At 50.9% G+C, this 26049-nt stretch overlaps 2 protein-coding genes across 4 annotated transcripts in view; both read right to left on the bottom strand.

The window, feature by feature from the left end:
- Positions 1–2181, bottom strand: part of CAPSL (calcyphosine like) — a 30834-nt gene extending 28653 nt beyond the window's left edge. For all 3 annotated transcript variants that reach the window (XM_036020213.1, XM_028525822.2, XM_036020214.1), the window contains exon 1: positions 2087–2181. The gene's annotated coding sequence lies outside the window, so the exon portion shown is untranslated. The remainder of the gene's footprint in view (positions 1–2086) is intronic.
- Positions 2182–4788: 2607 nt separating this feature from the next.
- LOC114508495 (UDP-glucuronosyltransferase 3A1-like) lies at positions 4789–24862 on the bottom strand. The gene is made up of 8 exons (XM_036020212.1): positions 24514–24862; positions 23571–23672; positions 19367–19478; positions 15630–16158; positions 14120–14122; positions 10461–10689; positions 9205–9424; positions 4789–5648 (listed from the first exon to the last, which is right to left on the bottom strand). The coding sequence occupies exons 1-8, from the start codon at positions 24602–24604 to the stop codon at positions 5372–5374; spliced, it is 1563 nt and encodes a 520-aa protein (XP_035876105.1). The 5' UTR covers positions 24605–24862; the 3' UTR covers positions 4789–5371.
- Positions 24863–26049: the final 1187 nt, after the last annotated feature.

Here is a 26049-nt window from a genome sequence, read left to right as displayed (position 1 = left end):
CCCAACCAGAGCTTCCAAAGACAGTGGGAGCTCTCCAACCCACCTCTCAACCCCAGGCCGCCCTGCGCTCTCCAGCGCCACTTTTCAGTTTGCAGTATACAGGGAAACTTGCGTTCACTTCAGGTTATAAGATGTATTTTAAAAAATTATTCTAGGACCAGAGGCAATGGCATTGTGGCGAGAAATGTGCCAGGGACTTTGCTGCAAAGAATGTCAGGAGCGCTGTGCATTCTCACGGCGTCAGGGCCGTGAGAGGAGCAGCCCATGGCCCTTTCCCCAACGCAGTAACCTCCCTGCCGCGCTGTCTTCTCCCAACGCCAGCGTGTTTGCGGGAGATACGGAACGCTGCTCTTAGCAACTTTGGTACGTTCCTTTGTACGAAATTGTCTGAGGTTAGAATGGAGAGCAGCATTTTACAAGGGAAATTCAGTAGGGTAAAGCCCTCATTCATAAATGAACACCATTAAAGCAGTGCTTGAAGCCGGGGGTGTATTCCCCCAGCTGCACACCCCCACTCCTTGCTCCTGGGCACCCCGTCCCCAGCACAAGTTACTGACAGAGGCGTGGCCCCCCGGAGACCAAGGTCACCTGCCATGAAGAGACATTCAGGCGTTCTTTAATCCCTGTCCCATTATAAATCTCCGAAATCCCATTGGCTGCTCAACAACGGACAATCTGCACAGCTGGCCCCGTGTTCTGTTTGCCCAGCTCCCCACCCCACCCCCTTCCCCATCCACACCTGGGCCCTGGGGAAGCTGACCTCTGCCAACGGGCCTTCACCAGATCTTTGTTCCCTGGCCTCCTGCTGGATCCAACCAACAGCGGGCGCCAGCAGGCACTCAGAGAGCAGGAGGAGCAAGACGCTGGAGCGTTGGTGTCCCCAGCTTCCCTTCTGCCCAGCGACAGTGGTTGCTGACCACGATCTTCCACCGAACGCAGCCCTCCCTGCAGACCCGCACCTGCTCCTCTTCGGGACCGGTCAGGCCCAAGGACGATTTTCCCCCCTCCCGGTGGCAACCCTGCCATGCTCCCTCATTCCCTATCGGTATCGCTGAGCCTCGCCCACATCTTCGTAAATGGTCCTTAATTGAACTCTTCTCCGCTACCGCTTTTGAATGTGCCACCCATTTCCGGCCAGGAGGTGCTGCCTGGTGCAATGTCTCCATCCTGGGCGGTACCCGAACCCGTGTAGGAAACTCTACCTCTGCAGTCTTCCCAGACGGAGGCACTTCCTGCCCCCAGGTCTAAGTGTAAGGCAGCGCGGAGTCTCTGAAATGCCGCCGCCACGTGGTGACCCATTCTCTGCCCCCTCCTAAACCCCCCCGACACTCTGAATCCTGCCTCAGAGACGCCCTCTCCATGCCAAGAGTCCCCAGTGACCCGAGCCACCTCAGAGGCCATGGGCGATCCACCCACGCAGCCGTGAGGTCCCGGAGCGCTGTGATTTCTACCCCCCCCCCCCCTTCTGCTTGCGCTTTCCGCACGCGCTTCCCAGACCACCTCACTCTGCATCCCCTTCCAGTTCCCCTCTGCCAGCCACACACACCTGCGACCCAACGAAACCTCCAGAACCCGGACCCTGCATTTCCATCGGAGCCATCACCTGCCTCATTCTCACAGGTATTTCCCTCCCTCTCCATTCTAGGCACTTCTGCCCATCATCTGGACCACCCTTTCCAGCACCTTCTTCCTCAACCCTCCCTTGTCAACCTCCCTCCTCCCTTAGTTAACCTGCCCGAAGCTGGGGTGTATCAGGGGTCATGCAGGCCAGGTAGAGCAGGTCACCCAAACACTTCACAGCCAAGTGCCCACTACACAGTGACCATTCGATGGTCTTCCCATCCTTCCCCTCTCCCGAGTGGGGTTTATCCCTGAGCGTTTGTGTCTCAGCCCCTCCTCCCAGAGGGCAAAGCCTCCCCTGGGGCCAAGCTTTCCCCCACACCCCAGACTGACAGCCAACAATCTCATCAACCTTTAGGGTCTCCTTCTGAAATGCAGCATCTCTCTCTCTCTCTCTCTCTCTCTCTCGGCTAAACATAAGAAAGTGATTAAATCAACATAGGAAATTTTTTAAAAATTGATTTACCTTAAATGCTAACCTGTTGCCACCAGTTGCTTGGAACTGAAACTATGGACGCTGTCTTTTGCCTCTGGGAAGAGGTCCCCTCCCCTCCCTGGGCCTTCTCCCTCTTACCTATCCTCACACCTCCTGGCCTGCCCTCCTCCTGCCCATTGGAGGGCTTGGAATCACTGCTGCAGACTCCTACAGCCTGATTGGCTCAGGTCGCTGTCAGTCCCTACCCTGGCCTCACCCTTTCTCAAGTTTACAAGTCGGTTGCCTAGAAAACCCAGGGACTGTGGAAGCCCAAGCTGTTTGCCCTGAGAGGGAAGCCAGCGGGAAATTTTGCTGGCTACTCTTTGGTTTCTAAAGCTATCAGGACTCGCCTCACATGTTTCATAAGAGAATGTTCAGCAAATTCTCTTAATTCTTTTAGGCAATGCCTTCCTGCCCTTCTGTTGTCCCCATGGCTCACCCAGGTGACACTGAGAAGCGCAGCACAGGGGAGCAGGCAGGTGTGGCTGCCAGTGAGGGAGAGTCCTCCCCCCCGCCCCCCCACCCCCACGACACATCGCGCACCGGCAGGATGCCATTTCCACCTGTGCCTACCGTACACTCCCAAAGACTTTCTTCCAGAATTCTTTTTTTTAAAGATTTTATTTATTTATTTTTAGAGAGAGAAGGGAAGGAGAAAGAGAGAGAGAGAGAGAAACATCAATGTGTGGTTGCTGGGGGCCGTGGCCTGCAACCCAGGCATGTACCCTGACTGGGAATCGAACCTGCGACACTTTGGTTCGCAGCCTGCGCTCAATCCACTGAGCCACACCAGCCAGGGCTCTTCTAGAATTCTTATGGGTCTATGCGTCTATTTTTAGGTCTATGATGATGCACTTTGAGTTACTTTTAGTACATGGTGTGAAGTCACAGGCAATGTCCTTCGTGCACGCTGTGTGTTAAGCAGAGATCAAACCCCACTCAGACATACAAGTGTTCTGGCACAACTTGCTGAAATGATTGTGCTTCCCCCACTGAGTTCTCTTTGCACCCCTCTCAAAAGTCACCTGACCCTGCAGGTGGGATTCTATTTCAGAATTTTCAAGATGCCCCTGGAGGGGCAGCCAGAAGTCCTGTGTTCCCTGTGATGGAACCAGCAAAGGGTCTTCATTGGGGATGATGGCACCAGGTTCCCAGGTCGCTAAGGCCATGGGGTCCCCAAGGTCATGTCGGCAAGAATCCTATCCGCAGTTGAGAGAGGTGGCCCCTTCACCTGGCGGAGTCCCCAGACCTTGTCTGTGGAAGCTCCTCTTCTTTGCATTTGTTGCAAGACAACAGTTCTCAAAATTCATCGGATCTTTAAATCCGGGGTAAATAAATCCCTAGAAGGCTGAATCATGAGTGCAAGGCTTAGCTGATTATTACTTACTGTCCTCTGGAGATGAAATTCAAAGGCATTGGCAGAAAACCCGTTCTGATAGGTGTTTTTCTAACGTTCGCCCCCTTTGATTGAGGACGTACAAAAACCAGGTGATTACTGACCAGCCCAGCGTGCAGAAAGGAGCCTCCTTGGGTGTCAGGGGCAACGATGCCCCTAAGACAAAGTATCCCTAGATGTCTTCTTAGCCGGAGGGCATCAAACTGCCCTCCGCATGCGTGTGCGTGGGTGGGAGGGCCACACCAGCCAGGACCACCATGGGGCGGGGCAGGGCATTCACAGCCCAGGCTGCCCATGGGAGGGGCCTGCGCGGGGCTGCAACCAGGCAGCCCTCACTGGCCAAGCCCCGAGCCCTGGCTGGCGGCTGCAGCCTCCGCTCAGGGGCAGCAGGCTTTGCGGCTCTTACCCTGATCTGCACGGCGGCCCTCCTCTCCCTCTGGGGCTGTCTCTGAGGGGCTTCCCCCCTTTCTAAATGACACGGCTATCCCACTCAGCAACCCTAAGAAGATGAAAGAACGTGGAAGGTACAACCCACCTCACAGTGGCAGAGGATCACTGCCCGTGTTTAGCACATTTGCCCCTCCGACAGGTCTGCTGTCCACCCACCGCTGTGCGCCGCGGGCTTCAGGCTGCCCTTGAAGTCACCGAGTCACAGGGTCACGGGTGGACCTAAACGTCTAACCCAGCCCCTCCCTGCCTGCCCTCCACACGTGATCAAGGCTCTAGTTTCTACCCGCGACCCATGGCCACGGGTCATTCATTTTCTTCCCAACACCCCTCCCCCACGCTAGTGGGGGTAGTGATGTCCCCAGCTGGGCAGTCGGGGCTGGGCGATGTTTCTCGGACACCCTGTGCAGCCGGGAGTGCTCGGGCAACTCGGGTCTGGCTGACGGGGTTTACCTGGGAGACTCTGGGTAGAAGAACCACGTGGGAAACCCCTTTAAAAAGAGCATGCTCAGCGCCCAGGGGGGCTGGTTTCACTCTCTCTCCAGGTTTCCCTGTTCTTGCCCCAAATTCCAATGTGATGACAGGATCCCAAACGACTACCCTGAAATGTCAGGGTGAGCTTACATATATAACTTCTCGGACACGAGACACAGACGAAAGAAACCCTGAGCGGCTCCAGCCTCTGTTTTTCTGGTGTTTCTACTCCCAGTGACTGCGGCTTCCAACAGCGTGCCTGCCACGCACACACAGAAAGGCGCAGCTATCGCAAGGCACAAAAGCACCATTAGTATAAAAACAAATGCACTTCTTTTTCATGACTTCAATTTTTTTTTAATGGAAAGACTCAGAAGACGGCGCACAGGGATGGGAAGCGGACCAGGGCCCCTCTCGGCCACAACCGCCCCACCGTCTCCGCAGCGGGTCTGCAGAGACTTGGCAGGGCTCTGCAGGGGCACCAAGGCAGGGGCCGGACATGGACCCCTGCACAGCCGCGCATCAGGCCCTGAGGGCACACATGCAGGCTTCCTGAGCCTTGACAGTTTGCAAGAGAAGCAAACAGAAAGCACAAGACTGAGCCGAGCGCCTGTCTCGGGAGTTATTCTGTGACAAGTGGACGATGAAATGGAGCAGTCCCCGTCGGTGCCCCAGAAAAGGGCGTGATGAAGAGAGTGGGCTCCAAGGGTCAGGGGCCCAAGCTTCCCAGAGCCCCTGGGCTCAGACACCGAGCCCCGCGGACCGCCGAGCGAAGAAGGCGGCAGCGCTGAGTAAGGAACGTCCATCGTAGGGAGGAGCCATGAGCAGGCATTTGTAGCAAAATTAGCACATGAGCGTGATGGGAGAACAGGAGCTCCCAGAACTGGGGGGAGCCCCCCGAGACACAGTGGCCCCCACACCAACGCCCGCCCCCCACCCCCCGAAGTCAGCACCGCGCCTCAGGCCTTCTTCAGCTTCCTGGCCCCGCACAGCCACCTGGCCGCCAGGCCCAGCAGCTTCCCACAGAGCCACACGGTGCCCAGGGTGAGCACCAGCAGGAACAAGGCGACGTCCAGCAGGTACTGCTCATACCACGGCTGCTGGAAGGCGTGGGGTTTGAGGTGCGCCGCTCCCCCCGTCTGGAGGATGTGGTCGATCCAGCCCACCAGCCGCTGGGCGGGGGTCTGGGGGTGGGAGCGCCGGATGACACTGGCGGCCACCGCCGCCGCTTTGTACCTGTTGGCAGAGACACACACACAATAGGCATGTGTATTTCTTTGTATGTATATCTCTTTTGTGTATATACACAATATATACCTATTTTGTTTATATATACACAGATAGATATACACACATGCACATACATACTCTGTACATATCCATGTATGTACACACTCTGTATGTATGCATGCACCCACAGGGTGGGCCAAAGTAGGCTTACCATAGTTCATATGGAAAACAATACAACAGTCAATAGATACTAATACGGGAATAAGCCCTGAGTTTCGCCTACGCATGACTGTGACCCTGCCTTGGCCCCACCCCTGTCTGAATGCCATCCTCAGGTGGGAGGAATGTCCAAGGCCACGGGTTAAATATTCAGCCAGTTCCGAGGCCAGAGTTGATTCTGACCATCATGGAATGCACTTCTGAGGGATTCCCAAATTGGACTTTTCTTGCAAGTGTCATGACCTGTGTGAAGTTAAATCGTTAGAAAGTAAATTCTAAGTTAGCAAGTTCTTTGGGTTACAATTCCTGGAACAACAAATAATTTTATAAATTTGAATAACGATAAAATAAAATCTCTCTTATTCTTCCTTGTGTTTGTTATTCAAACTTTTACCAATGTGACATGAAAGGCACCTATATTTTGGGCCCGATAACCGAGAACAATGGAGTCTCGATTTACGGAAGTGGGGAGTATCCGGCCAGCAGGTTCAGAGTGTTGAGAGCAGCCCAAAGCTGGCATCTGGTCACGGCACAGCTGAGATGCCGGCCTGACCATGAGGAAGAGATGCCAGCAGGAAGGCGAGAGATCACTGTAATCAGCAGAGAGGTCTGGCTCGTAGAGGTCAGTTTGGAAATTAACATTCGTCTATAGAGGGTGTTTCAAACCGCAAGATTGGCAAGAACCCAAGAGTTAAGCGTGGATTAGCAATGAGATGAGACCCAAGGACCAGGCCCTGTGGGGGCAGCCCCACGAAGTCTGGGGCTTGTGGGACTGAAGAGAAATTGACCAAGGAGACTTGGGGGGAGCAGCCAGTGAAGGGGGAAAACAGACTACGGCGTCTGGGGCCACTGGAGTCCCCGTTCAGGGGCCAGGCAGTGACCAGTTGGGAGGAAGGAGGCTGGTGGGGTGAGCAAGATGGGGACTGACAGTGGCCCTTGGCTTTGGCAGCATGGACACCCCTGGCGCCCTGGCTGAGAACTGTCTGGTGCGGTGAGGGAGCCTCCCTGAAGCGGGCTGATGACAGGTGGGACGAGGGGAAGTGGTGGCAGAGCAGGGACGACCCCTTGAAAGAGTTTCCAGCGAAAGAGAGCCTAGATCTGGAATACAGCTGCAGCGCGATGAAGGGTCGAGGAGGCTTGTTTTAAGTGCAGGGCCCTTCGGGGTCAGAGTCCTGCGCTCTGATCACTGCATTGTGGTTCTGCCGGAAAACGCTTCCTGCACAGGGGACGCGGGCTGAAGTCTTTACAGGGACAGTGTTACAACATCAGCAACAAATTCTCAAAGGAGTCTGCCCTTTCTACACACATAATATTCTGCAAAAAAAAAAAAGAGAGAGAGAGAGAAAGAGGGAGAGAACACAGTACACAAAGCAAAAGGTAAATAGTGATAAATAGAGGCAAAGGGTAGGCAAGTGCTTGTTGTATTATTCCTGTTACTTTTCTGAGAGTTTGAAACGTCTCAAAATAAAAAGTTGAAGAAAAGCATGAGAATTACTACAGCAAGTTTTTTTTTTAACTGATAAAAGTGTTCCAAAAGAAAAGGGAAAAAAGCACATGATGCAGAAGAGAGCAGGGCAGATTGCAGAGGCAAGCACTTGGAGTAGGCGAGAGGCCGTGACCCTCCACCCCAGGGCGGGGCCTGGCCTCCACAGGGACGCGGACACACGGGTCGGGAGAGAAGAGAAGGCAGGGAGGGGGGGAGGCGGCAGGAGGGTCAATTTGGTGGCGAGCACATGTAGAACTTCTTTGCTGACAGCTTCTCTGTCTTCCCTTTCAGTAAAATAAGACGAAGAGCGTGCACTGAGAGCGAGTGAGAAAAACATGCTGGAGTTTTGAGAAGATAAAAGGGAAATGGAATAGGAGGTGGGTTGGGGGAATGGGTGAAAAAAGGGAAAGGGATTAAGAAGCACAAATTGGCTGCTACAGAATAGCCACGGGGATGCAAAGCACAGCGTAGAGAGAACAGTCGGTAATGTCCTGCTAACGACGTACAGGGCCAGGCGGGTGGGGGATCTGTCGGGATGATCACGCAGTGAGTTCTGTGCCGTCTGACAGCCGGGGTGTACACCTGACACTAATATAACAATGTGTGTTAACTGTCATTGAAAATAAAAATAACCTAAGACAGCAAGAGGAAGGTGGGTAAGGAAGATGAGTAGGAAAACACAGTGAGGTCACCAGGCCTGCTGAGGCCCACGTCAGGCAGGCCTGTGGCCAGGACCAGAAGGAAGCTGCAGCCAGGCAGGGCTCCTTCCTGGTGCGGAGGTGCCAGGAACCGCGGGCAAGAGCAGTCAAGGTGTCTGAGAACCTCTGGGGCAGAGGAGGGGAGCCCAGAGAGTCGTCCGGACCACAGACCCACCCCGATACGCAAAGGCCTGCCCTGAAGCCTTGGTTCTAAGCAGCCTGTGCCACTTAGTGCATTCATTTGCGAGCATCTGACAGCCAGGAAGGGGGCTGGGTGCCGGAAGCGTCACTCGGGGCCCGCCCTCCCCTGGGCATCGTGCTGAACGACATCCAGAGACCACTCCGGGGATGGAGTGACCCCTCCAGATGAGCAGTTCCTGGCCTCTCCGGACCTTAGTAGACTGTGCTGAGCATCTGACGAACATGATAAAAACACCTTCTGCAAAATGTGTATGTGCAAACACATGTTTCTTTTTTACCAGTTCACAATCCAGGGACTCACAGCCCTTGGGCACCAAAGTGAGTGTCTTGGGCCCTGATTCAGAGGATTCATACTGACTTATTCTTCCTTCGTCCGCCAGTTTCTTCCTGGCGCCTGCCCTGGGCAGGGCAGGGAGGTAGGCCGTGAGAAGTAAGGAAGATACGGGCCCCCTCTGCTCATGGAGCTTCCGTGCTCGTTGGAGGGAAGGTCAATAAATAAGTAAGTGAATAGGTAACAGGACTATAAAGTGTGAACCACGTCATGGGGGAAGTTACACAGGGTGCCTGGGGTGGACCAGCGAAGGCCTCTCTGAAGAGGTGTCCTTGCAGGCGAACAGAAAGGATGTTCAGGAATAGCTGAGGACAAAGGCCTCTACAAGAAAGAAATCTGTATTTGAAGAAGTAAAATGAACCCCACCCCCCACCACCCTGTATTGGGTTCCAACTGTGCATTAAGCATGTCAAGAGAACAAAAACTCTGAGAGAGGAACCTGTGTCCAGTTTCTTTTAAAGGCACAACATTCTCCCCATCATCTGTCCCAGATTCCTCTTACTGAAACAGAAGGATCACTCCTTCTCCTTGGCCTTGGGTGAAAATAAGTCAGTAGGCATCTTAAGGCTGAGTTTTAGCTTATTTGGGGGGCGGGGGGAAGGACCTCTGGCCAGGTCCACTACGCACCTCTTGTCTTCGATGACTTGTTTCATTTTAAGAGCCAGCGTCTCCGCCGTGAGCTGCTCTGTCCGGATGTAGACACCCAGATTTTTGGCTTCCACGCGAATCATATTTCCAGGCTGGTCAAAGCGTAAAGGAATCCCCACCATGGGCACGCCATGCTGGATAGATTCCATCACGCTATTCATCCCTCCGTGAGTGACAAACAGGCGGATGCTGGGGTGAGCTAGAATGAAGAAGAAAGAGAGCAAGGATAAGGCTTAAGAAAGAACCACCGGCACTTGGGCAAGCGGCATCATCAGGAAAACATGATAGCAGAAGAGTCCAGAGGCGTTTGGGAACCAATGGAAAGAGTCGATCACCCAAGCATCCTCAGAAACAGGGGTCTGAGGCCTGAACCAGAGCCAGGACCGAGTGCGCTTAGCATTCACCTACTGATCCGCCCACCGTCCTCCACACCTTTGGGGAGCAGGGGTTTTTGCCTCCTGCCTCCATATTGCCAGTCCCTGTCACACTGCCGTCTCTCATCTGCAGCAACACGAAGCATTGAGGAAGCATTTATGTAGCCCAGGCCCAGAACCCCCTAATGTGCAGTTCTGGGGCTCTGCCACAGGCCACTGAGATGCATTTGCAGGGGTAGAACCAAAAATTTGTATTTCCAGCTCACTCCGTAACTCTGGTCCAATCTGCAGCTGTGCGCACGGGGAGTCCCCCGAAGGCGGCGCAGGCCGGAGAGGGAACCCCTTGGAGATGCCGTCAGGACATCTCAGACAGGACAAGGAGGAATTTTGTCACATCGGAAGGACACCGCGGCCCCCCGAGTCCCTCACGCCTCTCTGGTGAGGGGGAGTTAGCTCAGTGTCTGTCCGCATGTGGGTCTACGTGTGACGTGCAGGTGGCTCCGGGCCACTGTGCAGCAGAGACTGCCCTCCTGGCGTGCACAGGGACGCCCCCGGGCATGTACAGGCGCTTCTTGGACGCATTGGCTGACCCTGATCACCTGCCCGTTGCAAGAGGCCGCAGTCACCTCACCGCGATAGCGCTAGTGGCTGCGGGTCACGGGTCTCGCTTACGAGGGAAGGAAGTGACCCCGAAGGGCCGGCCTGTTCTGATGCTTTGCCTTTCATCACCAGAGGCTCTCCTTTCACACAAGGGCGAAGTGCCCAGACAGCGGTGAGAGCTGCAGATTCACACTGAAGCAAAAGGAACAGGGGAGAGAAAGGTACACCTGGCTGCTGCCTGCCGAGAGAGGGCGCCCTTACCCAGGAGGTCATTCTGAGGAAGCCAGTCCACGATCTTCACGTTTGCTGCCAATGTGACGTCTTTGGGCCAAAGAGCAGGGCTGCACTTCCATATCACCCCTTGAGGTAGCTGGCCGAAGGCCCTGTTCATCTCCTTAAGAACCTGGGGTTGAAGACTGCTCACCAAGGAGCCCAGGGCCACAAGGACAAAACCCGCATCTCCAAAGCTGGCAATGAACTTCTCAAATTCCTGGAGACAGGAAAGACAGTAAAGTTGCTACCTGGCTGCCAATAAGAGTTACACTGTCTACAGAGCACACTTTTCCTGTGTATTTCCCCTGTTCCTGGTAAATCAAAGACTCCCCTTTCTGCAGGCTTCCATCTGCTGAAGCCGGCTGGCCTGAGAGAGAGATTTTCTGCGCCTTGATTGGTCAGGATCACAAGAGTGGTATACCCCTTCTCTCCAGGCTTCATAATTTGATGGGTTAAATTTCAAATTCTTCCCTCATGGGTCCCAAGGGAAGACAGAGGTGGTTTTTATAGCACTCTCCTGAGGGCTGTATCAACACCGGCCCTCCCCCTGCACCAGGGCTTGCCCCAGCGGAACCTGGGAGAGAAGCAGGACCGCCGCGTGGTCTGCAGCTGGGTCTCACCTACCCGCTAGGGAGGCAGCAGAACTATGTAGTGCTGGAGGACAGTTAGAGGGAAAGACACGTGGTACAGCGTCACAATGTACAGAAGACAATCTCAGGGTCTTCCCAATCTTCTAAGAGTTCCCAGCTTGCCAATGGCAAACGCCTTTGCAGTCTTTGCCAGAGGCCAGCTGTGAAGTTCAAGGGCATTTGTGCTCCTCTCGACCTCTACTTGACTCAATGTTCTCAGAGTGTGCTTCTGAGAGGGTCTCTCTTCCCCACTCCCTACATTTCTCTGCTCCCCAAGCTGCTCCTCACGGTACTGAAGCAGGAGACAGCATAGGAAGAACTCTGAGACTGCAATACTGTCACTGGCCGGCATTCAGCACCCTGGTTGCCAGGAAACGCCCTTTATCAATTAGGTAGCATAAATAGTAACCTGAGGCAGGGAGGAGGAAGGAGACAAGTCTCACACACTAACTCAGCAGTCCTAAGCCTGGTCTGATAATCTTGCCAGATGTTACAACATCACAGGAAAAAACTACGTTAGCAAGAAAGAAGAAAAGTCCTTGAAATTCCTGGTAACATTTCCACTATCTGGGAAAGAAAGCCTTGAAACTGGGCTTTCATCCCAAGGCCTGAATGTGGGAGAGGGTCCCTGGTGCCCAAAGAAAGAGCCCATAAAACAACTTTGGTTAATTGCCTACCTCTGGCCACTTATCTATTTTAGAAGGGAGTCCCTGAGGCTTACAGAAAGAGCCCATAAATAACTTTGGAAAGTGCCCCAATTTTAATTAACTGCCTCCTGTCACGTATCTGTTTTACAACAAGATGAACAAATGGGGTCTGGAGCAAGATAAGGATTTGGGCTAACAGGCCCCCACACATCCCTGAGTTTGGGTAGTCACATCCCCCCAGGAAAGCTGGCGCCACATTTACCCATTAATCAATATGTAACTTTTTCCCCTCCTATCCCACCAACTATATAAGTCCTGAGAACAAAAGATTCGCTCTCTCTCTCTCCGGGGCACCCTGGGTGCTCTTGGCTCTCGGGACACAGGGCCTCTGGCCACCCAGCCTCAGGCTGCCCAGGGGCTTGCCACCCTGGTCTCCAGCTGCTCTTGTTTTTCTCACCCTGCTTTGCCCTGAAACTCTGCCTTTCACCCCCTCCTCTACTCAGTCCCGTTCTCTTCCGTGGGAATAAGCCACTGATAAACTGATTGCATACTAATTGATTGCATACTACTAGATTTGCTGATACGTAATTCTGTACGTGTGTCAGCAAGAAGAACGGGGTGTCTCCTGTCAACAGTTTGAAACACTCCTTCCCGCTGCGTGGGCTGCTGTGGGGGTCGGGGAAGCCCGGGTGGAAAAGAGGGCGGAGCTCTCAGGAACGCTTGGAAAGCTGCCTGCGACCCAGCTCGCAGCGTCCAGCATCACAGACGCGGGAGCAGCGGGATCCTTGCCCCCTCCCCCCCGCCCCGCCCCCGCCCCCGCCCCGTAAAAGCCCTGCATCAGGTTTTCCTGCTCCTGTTCAAGGGCCACTGGCCACCGAGAAGGTGTAAGAACAGCAACGCCAGCACCGGTTAGCCACGCCCACCACGGGCCAGGCACGTCCTTGGAACCCTTAAAAAGTCTCATCCAGCCATCCATCCCAACAGCCCTGAGCACTGCCGTTACTCCTCTGACACCCCCAGGCGCTGAGGCTCGGAGAAGCTGACACTTGTTTGAGGGAATCCAGCAAATCAAGGACAGACCCAGAATGCCCTGAAGTCCGAATTCTTCCTACCACACTACAGCAAAATGGAGCAACATTTAGGGAGAATAAAGATTCTCCTCTGTTGTTGTCTTTTTCTTAGAACAGTCGTGGGCGGAATTCATAACTTTTAGTGAAAATAACTTTTAGTTTTTTTCATTTATTTCAGGACACGGCACAGACTGTGCAGAGAAGAGTAACAAATAATGGCAGCCTCTCAGTCAGTCTCGCGTTCTCAAAGACTGAGTCTGCACAGACGCCACAGTTTGGGTGTTGTTAAACATGTCCATCACCGGCCTTGACCACTGCAGCTCGGTGGGTGGAGCATCGTCCAGGCCCAGTGCCCGGGTGGGGCGGTGCAAAAGGCAACCAAGATGTTCCTCTCCCTCTCTTTCTCCCTCCCTTCTCCTCTCTTTAAAAAATAATAACAGCTTTTTAAAAATATACATAAATTACCAGGATCCATATCTGAAGATTCTGGTTTAGTAGGTCTGGCGGGGGGAGCCTGGAATCTATACTTTTAACAACGATCCCAAGAGAATTGACAACGATGAGCTAGGGACCACACTTGGAAGAAAGCTAACCCGAGTTTGAATGCGGGGCTCCAAAGCACCAGTGGGGAGGGGCCCAGCTCGCTGGAGTCGGGTGTATTCCGGGATTGGTCTGGGAGAGGCCGACAACACGGCAGCAGACGGAATTGATGAGGCATACCCATAGCAGCCGCCAGTCCCCACAGGTTACCTTATTTCTGAGAGGCAGGAGCTATTTGGTTGTTAGAAATGTTTCTCCCCCCCCCCCCATAGCTCTGGCCCCAGGATCAGGCCCAGCCTTCTCAAACCTCCCCCACTATTTCTCTAAGTCAGTGGTTCTCAACCTTGACTAAAAAGTAGAATCATTTGGAGACCTTGAAAAAATTCCCAGTGCCCCCTGGCTGGGTGGCTCAGACAGTTGGAACGTCACCCCGCACACGGAAAGAGGGGAGCACATGCCAGGGGGCGGGTTTGATCCCTAGTCAGGGCAAGCACAGGAGGCAACAGATCCATCTTTCTTTCCGGCATCAGTGTTTCTGTCCCTCTCTCTCTCTCAAATCAGAGAGCACATCCTCAGGTGAAGCCTTAAAAATAAACCTTCCCAATGCCCAGGCTGTACTTCAGACCAATTAAGTCAGTATTTCTGGGGATGGGCCCTCAGCATTGGCAGGTTTTTAAAACTCCCCAAGTGATTCCGATATCCGGGCCGTGTCTGAGAACCCCGCAGTGAGAGCCAGCAGGCAGCCGTTGTGAGAAGTTTGCTGGCTGACTACACACCAGAGGCTGCAGGATGGGTGGGGTGCGGCTTTCCCGGGGCTGAGGTTCAGAAGCTGGAACGCGGGCTCTGTGTTTAGTAAAGCTACGGGGCTGGGGAAGAAGCAATAGTTAGAAGACAGAATGCGAGTTGGGTTTCTCACTAGCCCCACCCATTCGTAACAGAAGCAACAACCATTTAGTGAGCAAGTGTTAAGGACCTAAGCACTTGGGACTGTGTCTTAGAGAAACCAGGAAGACAGAAGAACAACTGACCATTGAAGAAACATCACAGACCTCTCCATTCATTCATGCGCAAACATTAACTCAAGATGGATCATATGCCTAAATGTAACATCTGACACTGTGAAACCTAGAGAGAAAGAAAGCAGAGGAGAGTGCCCTTATCACCTGGAGACAGACAGAGATTTCTTAGATCATACAAGAAAAAAAATCAATAAACCAGGCTTCGTGAAATATATCAGGCTGGCCAAAAAGTCTGTTTAGTTTTTTCCATAAAATCAAAAAACGTGGTTTTCATTTTTGCCAATAACTTTATTGATTTGGATATGTTGACTATGTCGGCTGTCTCCCACTATTGGCTTCTAGTGGGTAGAGGCCAGGCGTGCTGCTAAACATCTTCCAAGGCATGAGACATCTCCACAGCAAAGAATTATTTGGCCAAAATGTCAACAGTACCAAGAAACTTCGCAAACCACTTTTGACACATTTACTCAGTCACAGTGCCTTCCCCACACACTGCACAGATCTTTGTGTGTGTGTCTTTCAGTTACATTTTTACCTTTCTTGAGATAATAAAGCATAATACACTGAAAATGTTGCGTATTTTCTTCCATCTTCAATATTAAAATGACAGCACAAAAATGCACCAATTTTAATAAGCTCTTTTTAAAATGCACGCTGATATGCCGGCTGTCACAATACGATCTAAACAAAATTGTTTCGACTAGAGTTAAAGACAACTAAGTGCTACTAGAGCCATTGTATTAAAAAAAAAAACTAAATGAACCAAAAAAAACTAAATGAACTAAATGGCCAACCCAATAAAAGCTTCTGCTCATCAAAGCACAATGGTAAGAAAGTAAATAACAATCTGCAGATTGAGAAAAGTATTCACAGTGTAAAAAGATCTTTATGAAGAACATATAAAGAACTTTTATAAATCTACAATCAACGAACAAACAGCCTAACTAAAAATGGGCTAAAGACCAACAAACAATTCAAAGGGGAACATTTAAAAAGGACCATCAACAGACAAAGAACCGTTCAACACCATCGGACAGCACATGGCGTGAGCGTGGAGAGTGGCCGTGCCATTGCGCCCTCCCCAGAAGAGCCAAATTAAAAGGACCGACCGTGTCCAAGGTTGGACGTGGGGCAACTGAAACTCTGGGGCACTGCTTGGCGCCGCACAAAAATTGTACAATCATTTAGCGACGTCTTTCAAAGATAAACCTGCATCTCCACGACGTCTGAGTACGAAGGTTTCACTTACCACGGGTATCGGTTTAACAGGCCTGTCCGTGATACCTCCGATGTAAACAGTGTTGGGAAGCAGGGGCCGGGCAAAGTCAAAGGCAAAGTCAGAATTAACAAACCACAGTTCTGCTTTTTGCCGAACGTGAAGTAAGTCCGGCTTAGGGTCTTCTGGAAAATGCTCGCTTATCAGGTCGTCGAACTGGGCACTGATAGACCACTCCACCCAGGTGGCAAAGAGGACCATCAGGGAGTTGCCCACTCGGCCCCAGAAGCCCATGCGATCTGTCAGGGGGGAATAGAACACGGGGACGTAGGACACAGGCTCGGGCAGCCCAAAGCTCAGGCCTCCGAACGTGACAGGGAGCACGGCCACCCACGGCCTCCCCAGTCTCTCGGCGATCAGGAGGGCACCGCCGTCGGCGCCATCCACCACCACCAGGTCGAAACTCTCGTTTTTCAGGAGGCCCATGGTGTCTGTGCTCCTCAGCAGGTGACTGCACCAAGTCGCGTGCATCCCCATGAACTTCACCAGGTAGGTAAACGAGTCTCTGAAAAACAGAAGTGAGGGATACTCCATGTTCATGGGCAGGGTTCACCTGAAAACACCCGAAAGACTCTTGGCACAGGAGGAAAAGGCCCCTCCCTCGGGCAGCCACCCGCCCGCTGTGCTGCTCTTGCCAGAGAACTTTCTGCTCCGGACCCTGGTGTTTTTCTGACCTCCAAGTCCACCGTGCCTTCTCCTTGTTTTTGTCCTTGCTACAATTCTTTTGGATGCTTAGAATGATTCTGCTTTCTTCGCTCTTCCTTCCTTCTCCTCCTCCTACCCATATTTTGCTGCCATTTTTGCTCTGGGAGACCTTAGCAACGGCCAGCGTCTCTGACCTCTAAGGGCTGAAGGCCGAAGCGCACTTGGGATGCTCTGCTCTGTGTGAGCCTGCGTGACCAGCTGACTTGGTTTGCTCTCAAGCGTACCTACCTGTGTGTAGGACTGGTCTTCCCGGGGACGTGAGCACCCTGATGACAGGGGTCCATGACCTCAAGGGGAGGAACAGCGTGTCCCATGGGGACAGCATTTTCCTCCAGGAGCTCTGTGCCTGGGGACATCGGCCAGTCGCCCACGTCCAGCTCTTGGGTCAACAGATGTCTTCACACTCCACCGGCAGAAAAACCCTCCCAAACGGTCTCTGCTGCCAGGGGCCCCTTTGAAAGGCCAGTCAGTAAGGACTTGGTACTTTGCTCCATCCCTAAGGGCCTCTCCTGTGATACAGAGCCTTAAAACCCCACTGAGGACTAACGTTCTGGCAGCCTTTCCTCGAGGCTTTCTTTTGTTTGGGGGAGGATTCATTTCATTTTCTTATAATAATGTTTACACGTGTGCCACAATCAGAGAGAGTATCAGCCGGCAAGCGATACTCCCCTTTCCCATGCCCGGGAATCGGGCAGTCAGTGCATGACCTAAGTCAGCAGTCGGCCTTTTGCCAAAGCGAAGGCCTGACTGACCCTTAGAACCCTGCCCTCTGTCCTCCGGAGGTGACATGGGGGAGGGGGGCAGAGACATGGCAGGCCTTTCCCCTGACTGTTTCCTTTCTTCGGAGCTTTACAAACACATCTGTGCCTGTGGGGCACCATAAGTAATTCACGTAAGACACTCTGAAGGCGGAAGGCAGACCGAAGTGTGCTTTCCGAGCTCCTCGGGCAATTGTGATGCGCAGGCAGGCCTGGGAGTTCCCATCCTGGGGGGAGGGAGAAGGCCAGTGTGCGTCTGTCCTGACTGGAGAGCAGTGGGTGTATCGTCACCCGTGTACTTTTTAAGGGTTCGGCTATATTGAACACTCGTTCAGAAGGAAGAATAAGGTGAAGCAAAATAACATTGGGACAAAAGTTGGGACAACGTCGGTGGCGATCAAAAAAATCTTTCCTGTACGGATACGTGCTGATAACTGTTGCGGGCCAGCAAGAGAAGCTTTTGCGGCTTCTCAGCAGCATGATGGGCCAGACAGGTGTCTTCCTAAAGGACATGACATTATGAGGGGAAAATAAATGTGACCGAACACATAGTCAGCTTAGGTGAGAGTAAACTTGATGAAGGTGCTCTGATGGGATCATTCCAAAAAAATTAAAATAAAAAAAACAACCCAGCTAGCTAAAGCCATAAAGAGAGTAGCCTAAGGAGCTTCTCGAATTCAATGCTCAAGTCAGGATAATTTTCCTAATTATATATGGGACAACTCAAAGGTTGCAGTAACTGTCAAAAGCTAGTCAAGAAAGATGTGACACATTATAACAAGTTAAATATTAATAAGTGTTCTCAGCGCTTCAAAAAAAAAGAACTAGGCATTGTGAAAGCGTAGAAACCAGCCACTTAGTTTAGCAGCCAATATAGTGGGATTTTTTTAAAAATTAAACTTCAGCCCTGGCTGGCGTAGCTCAGTGGATTGAGCGTGGGCTGCGAACCAAAGCATTGCAGGTTCGATTCCCAGCCAGGGCACATGCCTGGGTTGCAGGCCATGGCCTCCAGCAACCGCACATTGATGTTTCTCTCTCTCTCTCTCTCTCTTTCTCCCTCCCTTCCCTCTCTAAAAATAAATGGATGGAATCTTAAAAAAAAAACGTTGGAAAATTAAAAAAAAATAAACTTCAAAACAAAACATCTGAGGTAACACATGGAGTAGTTTGGAGAAACTGAGGGCATGCAGGATAAGTTTTGGGAAACCAGCTCGTGAAAACACAAACATCAGCTTAACACGGGGAGAGAAAAGACCTGCAGAAACCCAGTGCTGGGCTGTGGGGGACACACTCGAAATGTGCGTGTTCCCCGCACACTTCAGTAGAGAAGAGAAGAGAGGGAAGCGTTGGGGTCAGTTGGGGTATTTTTGTCGTTTATTTGGTTTTTTCAATCTTTTTCATTCTCCGCCCTGTCTCTAATACCCACCTCGCCTGGCACATATGAAGTCTCCAGTAAATTTTTTTAATGAAAAAGACAAAGGACACACTTACGTGGTAAGACAGTGGCGTAGAGAAGTTTAGAGAAATGGAGCGAATAAAATGGGTTTTATGGAGGAGGCAGTACGGAAAAACGCCTTGACTGCGGAGTAGCGTCTTTGCGCAGAAATGAAGGAGGGGCGAGAACAGTCTAATGAACACAGACAGGCAAGGCTTCCCTTGCAATGATTTCGTACTTAAGATGAGCAGTGTCTTCGTATTCTGAGCTTCAGATGGGTGGCATTTCTAGCCGTGAGCCTCACGACTCACTCTGCGTAAGGCTGCGAGTGAGTCCCCAAGTTCTGCACTGAATGAACTGTGAATGGCCAGGTTCAAGTTCTGCAAAAATCAATCTCTGTAAGGGACCTTATCATCAAAAAAAAAATTATGAGAAGAGAAAGGAACAGAAGGAAGTGACAGAGAGTAACCATGACTTTATGCAACAATGAAATGAGGAGTTGCCCATCATTAGTCCTGAGCTGGAGAGATTAAAAGCAAAGTGAGGAGTTTGTTTGTTTGTTTGTTTGTTTTTTCATCGATATTTAGGGTGACATTCCCCTCACCCCCAGTTCCTAAGGATAAATTTTACTCACTGAGGCTTGAAAGCTGAGCATGCTGGGAATGTTAACCAGAGTGCCACATCCCCAAGACTGTCTGAAATGACAGGTTCGGGGTGATGGAGATATTCCCATCCACCCATTCATTCATTCATTCATCCATTGATAATCCTCAAATATAACTGCTTTACATTTACTGAAAATAAAAAACTATTACCTTCCATGCAAACTTTCATGTAAAAAGAAATCAATGTATTTCTTGTATTCCTGCGTGTAGTCTTCAGGAGGAAACCAAAGGACAACTCGGTATCTTTTCTCCACTTCAAAACCTAAGAAGAGACAGAAGGGAAACACTAATTCAATGCCACACGCCTATACCTATTCAAAGGAATGTTCAGACCCAGTTTAATCCTTTCCCTTACTTCTGAGAAAACATCTTCTCTAAAACATCTTTATTGCAATGTAATTCACACGTCATACATTCACCCTTGAAAAGTGTATGATTTAGTGGATTTTAGTAAGTGTGCAGGGCTGTGCAACCATCACCACGATCAATTTTAGAACGTTTCTCATCCTCAGGAGGAAACCTCACACCCTGGCCAGATAGCGCAGCTGGTTAGGGCGTCCCCCCAGTACACTGAGGTTGCATTTTGATCCCTGGCCAGGGCACAGACAAGAATCAACCAGGGAATGCATACGTAAGTGGGACAACAAAGTGATGTTTCTCTCTCGTGCATGTGCTCTCTGCCTCTTTTTCTCTAAGATCAATAATAATAGAAAAGAAAACCTCAAGCTTATAAGCAATTGCTCTCGTTCTCATACTTTCATTTAGTTCTTTAGATGCAACTTTCTGTAGTTCCTTAAATAAATTTATAATCACTGATTTAAAGTTTATAGTCTTTTTTAAAGATTTTATTTATTTATTTTTAGAGAGGGAAGGGAGGGAGAGAGAGAGAGAGACATCAATGTGCGGTTGCTGGGGGTCATGGCCTGCAACCCAGGCATGTGCCCTGACTGGGAATCAAACCTGCGACACTTTGGTTCGCAGCCCACACTCAATCCACTGAGCCACGCCAGCCAGGTCATTTAGCTCTTTAAATGCAACTTTCTGTAGTTCCTTAAATAATTGTATAATCACTGATTTAAAGTTTTTTGTCTAGCAAATCCATTGCCTGGGCTTCCTCAAGCATAGTTTCTGTTCACCGCTTTCTGTTGACATATTTTTCTTGTTTCTATGTGTTGTGTGTCTCATCATTTTTTGTCGTTGTTGAAAAGTGGACATTTTGATTAGTATATCGTGGCAACTCTGGAAATCAGATCCCGCCCATGCCCAGTTTATTATTGCCGTACTCCCTTACTGTCGTAGCTATTGCTGTTTAGTGACTTTCCTGAACTAATTCTGTAAAATCTGTTTTTCTTATCGCATGAGGCCCTGAGGGTCTCTGATCAGTTCGGTAGTGGTCATCTCACACTTCCGCTGAGATTTCCTCGAATGCCTTGCAACTAATTGCCTTCCCTTTTTGTTTGTTTAGTTTTGTTTGTCTCATTTTGTTTCTGGGCCTCTTGGTCCCTCTCCCAACTCCCTGCGATATTCTCCTAATGCAATGTTCAGTAAGGTCAACTTATTGAATAATTTTTTTTTCCCAGAGATGTTCCTCCTGTATCCTTTCATTGATCCAACCTTGACCGACCGTTGTCCCGGCCAACTGCATGGCTGATATTTTACAGCAAATCTTCTAAACTTTTGCTGTGTCAAGTCTATTCTCTGCCCCTTGGACTCCTTCTTTCGTGGTTAGCCTGTTGTTCTGGTCAGACTTAGCGCTGTAGTTACTTATTGAGAAATTTTAATTTGTATGATAAGCAAAGACTTTAAGACCACTTTATCGTAAAATCTTGTTGATTCTCTGTGTGCAATGACAGTGCTAAGAAGCTTGATGTCATTTTTAGTCTTAGTCATCACTGGAGTATATGAAAACTCTTAGGATGGTTTTTATTCATCATTGGCATTCTGAAATTTGACCATGATTTGCCCTGCTGTGGGTCACTTTTCTATTCTTTGTGTTAGGCGCTAAGTGGGACCTTTCCGTATGGAGACTCGTGCATGTATTAGTTCTGAAAATGTTTCCTGTATTCATTTTTTGATAAGTTTCTTTTGCAATTTCACTGCATTCTTTTTTTGGAATCCTTATCAATCAGAAAACCATCTCGATCCAATCTTCCTAAAGCAGAGGCAAGATTTCAAACCACATAAACAAAGCAGCATTTTAATTACGGGACTGTGTGGAGCATGTGCCCGGGCAGGCGGAAGATGCAGGTGCGGGCGTGAGGAGGAGGCATCCCAAAGGAGGGGAGCAAAGCCAAAGAGCATTTCACACTCCCTTTTGCCGAAGTCAGGGTTGCAGATGGGCCTTTACGCAAACATGCACCAACGAACATAACCTTTTTTATCATAATAATGCAGAGGGCTAAAATGAACTTTGGCAGAAAATTTAACATAGGCAAGGCACACATGTCTTATCGTCCATGGAAGGAGGGTCCAAACACTACTGTCCAGTATGGTAACCGTTAGTCACTTGGGGCTACTGAGCACTGGCCATGTGGCCAGCGCGGACTGTAAAATACGCATCGGATTCCAAAGACTTAATGTAAACAAATGTGAAAGATCTCATTCATGATTTTTGCATTGTTTATATGTTGAAATGGTATTTTGGGCCCTGGCTGGCGTAGCTCAGTGGATTGAGCGCGGGCTGGGAACCAAAGTGTCCCAGGTTCAATTCCCAGCCAGGGTACATTCCTGAGTTGCAGGCCATGACCCCCAGCAACCGCACATTGATGTTTCTCTCTCTCTCTCTCTCTCTGTCTCCCTCCCTTCCCTCTCTAAAAATAAATAAATAAAATCGTTTTAAAAAAAAAAAGAAAGAAATGGTATTTTGGATATATTGGGTTCAATAAAATATATTATTAAAATTAGTTTGACCCGTTTCTTTTATTTATTTATTTTTTAAAGCTGGCTTCTGGAATTCTAACAATGACATTATGGGGCTTATATGTGTGGCTCATGTTATATTTCGATTAGACAGTACTGGTCTAAAGAATAAGAAGTGATGATACCTGGCCCTGGCTGGTATGGCTCAGTGGATTTGTTACAGGGTGCAGCCAAGAGGGGGGACCCCAAATAGGCATTTGAAATGGGGTCCAGAACTCAAGGTATCCAGAAGATTTTAAGATGCCTTCACCCCTTCCCCCACAGGTGTGAGTTGGGGGAAGGGGCACACAGAGCAAGAACATGCAGGGCAGCTTTGCAGCTAATCCATGACATCGTCATTTAACATACCTATAGCCTTTGGCTGGTCACTTAGATATGCTGAATAGCTATGGCCATGCTCAAGGCCAGGGGGATGGAAAGGGACCTCCCCCCCAAGATGTGACTGGGGGGCAGGTCCCCTGAGTTACAGCGCCTGCGTGGGAGCTCAGAGAAGATTGGCTCCATGACATGGGGTCACACCTGCCCAGACCCACAATGGCGACCAGAAAAGCTGGAGAAGACAGCAGATTGAGGGCAAGTGTACCTGAGTGTAGGAGTCAGAAATGGGGCTGCAGAGGAAGATTGGTGCGGGGATTTAAACCCAGACACGGCAGCCATTGGAGGGAGAAGCATGCGGTTTGGGCTGAGTGGGGACTCTCCCTTCCCACAGATTTGTAGGGAGGGAGAAGCACACAGTTTTGGCTGAGTGGGGACTCCCATGGCCCTGGGAAAGAGGACCACGTGCCTTTGCCAGAGTGGGGACCCTGCAGCTTTAGAAGGGGGAACCACCACCTGGTTTTAGTAGAGATCCCGGCAACACAGCTGAGGGTGCTAGGACCCCAGGGAGGTCTCCAAGTCAAGACAGAGTACTAACTGGGAATAACCAGAGGACTGCCTGAGCCATGGACTTCTATTTCCTTTCCTGAGATACGGTACTCTGAACTGGGCAAAGGGGGAAGGGAGGAAGGACTGTGTCTGTTTGTGGGTGTTTTAAGGGACTTTAGGATTTTTTGATATAGACATTAGGTCACTACTTTAAGTTTGTATAGCATTAAATAAACATTTCCTTTCCTTTTCACGAATCTCTGGCATTGAGAGACGTCCTTTCTCTGGCGGCGGACATAACAGACCTGGGGGCTTCTTTCAGTAATAGTATATCGTCCCAGCCCCCCCCCCCCTTGTGTGTTCTGTAACAGATTGAGTGCCAGCCTGCCAACCAAAGGGTCCACGGTTCCGTTCCCCATCAGGGCACATGCCTGGGTTGCAGGCCAGGTCCCTAGTGGGGGGCATGTGAGAAACAACCACACACTGATGTTTCTCTCCTCCTCTTTCCCCCTCCTTTCCACACTCTCTAAAAATAAATACATAAAAGGGGGGAAAAAAGAAGCTATGATACCTGATGTGAAACTCAGTCCACTAGGTTGAAGAACGGTCACATCGTGCCCATGATCTTGAAGAATCTGAGCTACCCGGTCCATCAGGAGGTAATGGCTCCCCCCTAGGAGCAAGGCATCAGTGTTGTGAGGTGCACAGAGAGGAAAGCCAGGGTGGGGGGAGGGGGGTGGGGCAGCTTCCGAATAACGCCTGCTTGGACGTGAACGAAGCTTCCTCCTGCCCCTCCTTTCCTGTTTGGGACCTCAGAGTCCTTGCTGATTGACTGCTGGCTCTCCCAGCAGAGCCTCTAGCAACTCTCTACATGGTTTCCCTGTCCTGTGACCCAGGGGCTAACGTCAACGCCACGAGCTTTGGTGGGCATAGAGCTTAAAGCATTCCCCCTCCCAGGAAACAGACATTTTAATGAGGGCCGTGTCCCTTAATCGTGCACCACTCGGGATGGAATATAGGTGGCCTCTCCCAGCAGGCAGCGAATCAGGGCTACTGTTGAGCTCCTTCTCGCCGGATTCCTTTGCCACAGAGAAAACCAGAAAATGGCTAAAAAGTAAAACGAGGAGGCCACCGTGCAGAGACCCAGGTGGAACTAGAAAGTTCCTTGTAGTGGAAACACTTTGGGCAGGAGGCACTCGTTTGGGGCCTGAGTGTGGCTCCACTTGGAAGTCAGACGCCTTGGGATACCTGGAGCTCACCGCCCAGACCCCCTGAAGAAGTCTGCGGGCCTGGTTTGCACGGAGGAGTAAGGAGAGACCTACAGAAACTTGGTGCTAGGACTGCGGCTCGGGCAGGCTGCCCGTTCTTCCCGGCCCGTGCTCAGCTTCAGGGAAGCCCTGGTGCCTTCTCTCGGGGCAGCTCTCTTGCAGCCAGGACCGGGCAGTCCCAGAGAGGAAAGTCCCTGTCTGTCCAGCAGCCCAGGAGCGAGCTCCGTGACGCCTCCAAACACTCACCGAACAGGGACAGCGTCAGGATTTTGGCGCCTTCCAGGAGCGGCAGCCAGGACAGCAGGCAGACCAGAAGCCGCGCGGGCCGCCCAGCCATGCTGACTCGCTGCGTCCTGCCGCGCGCCGCGCGGAGCTGAGCCAGAGCGCTGCGTCTACTCCCACGGGATCCCAGCGAGGGTGTGTGGCCAGGCTTCCTTCCCACCCGCCCCACCTCTTCTCACCCCGGTTTCCCGCTCTGCCGGCCCGTCACTCGGATCCTGCCAAGAAATCCGGGGCTGGGCTGCAGAGTGTCCGTGAAAATCACCTGGAAGAATCGCCCCCCTTGGTCGCGGGCAGGTGACAGCCGGAGCGGAGCTGGCCCCCCGCCCCCAATAGCAATTTTGCATGCCCAGTCTGCCTGCGGTATTCCCCCGTCCCCTCCTCTGGGCCTCTCTCCCGACTTTTGAGTGCCCCGTCAAGCACCCTTCTTACTCATTCTAAGAGTGTCGCCCACCGAATCTCCAACGCCGCCCCCGCCCCCCACAGAGAGCCCTGGAAGGGGTGACGCTTAGGAGGCGCCGCTATTGCTACGGAGAACCAGTAGCTGCACAGACCGCTGCGGGCCCGGACCGACAGCAGATCCCTTCCCTTGTCTGCTGGGTCAGCACCAGTTTGGTGCGCACCTGTCCTGGGCCAGGCACGGGCGTTCTGCCTGCTCGTGGAGCTTACGGTGGGGCAGAGAGATGAATATTATCAGTAAAAAAAAATCTTTCCATCCTTCCTCTATTTGAAGCTATACCCTCTTGCTGTTATTTTAGTGGTTACCAAATGGCAGAGTGCGTCCTTAACAAAGTCCAGCAATCTCTCTCCTCCTCCTGGATATTACCAGGATCTTAAAACACTGTAATGCAGCTTCCTCCACGCCCAACTTACATGCAAGTTACGTAACGTACTTCTCTGTGTGCTTCAACTTTAATACGAAATAAAGTGGACATATAACAAAGCACACACAAAAGCATGTCCTGCTCAGCAATCCGATACAAAGTAAACACCACTAACCTACAGCGCCTAAGAAAGAGAACACAGGAGGTGATCCAGAAGCTTCTCTGGTGCTCCTTCCCCCTCACTAAGCCCTTCCCCCTCCTCAAAGGTAAGCGGTAGCTGAATATGCACGGAAATATCTTCCATGCGTTTTTTTTTTGTTAGTTTTACTCCAGTGCATTCATTTTTTTTATGAATGCTTCAGTTTTGCCTGGTTTTGAACTTTATCTAAGTAGAATCACACAAAACTATTTTTTTATGCCTGGCTTTTCTTGATCCACATTTTATGCGAGTTTCAGCTGTGCTGTTGCATAGCTGTAATTAATTCATTTTCCATGTTGGTATCTATGTGTTTATCATGCGGAACAAATAAAGCCTTTCTGTTGATTGAATCGTTCATGGCTGAAGCTGTTATGACTAATGCCACTGTGTACGTTCTTCTACATGTCTGGTGGTCCACATGAACATACATTTTTGTGTGATGTACTCATTGCTAAGCCCAAGGTAACTTTGATCTCTCCT

Source organism: Phyllostomus discolor, chromosome 3 (assembly GCF_004126475.2).
Source record: "Phyllostomus discolor isolate MPI-MPIP mPhyDis1 chromosome 3, mPhyDis1.pri.v3, whole genome shotgun sequence".
Classification (NCBI taxonomy): Eukaryota; Metazoa; Chordata; class Mammalia; order Chiroptera; family Phyllostomidae; genus Phyllostomus; species Phyllostomus discolor.
The sequence above is the reverse complement of the archived record's forward strand: the minus strand, read 5'-3'. Positions and strand labels throughout refer to the sequence as shown.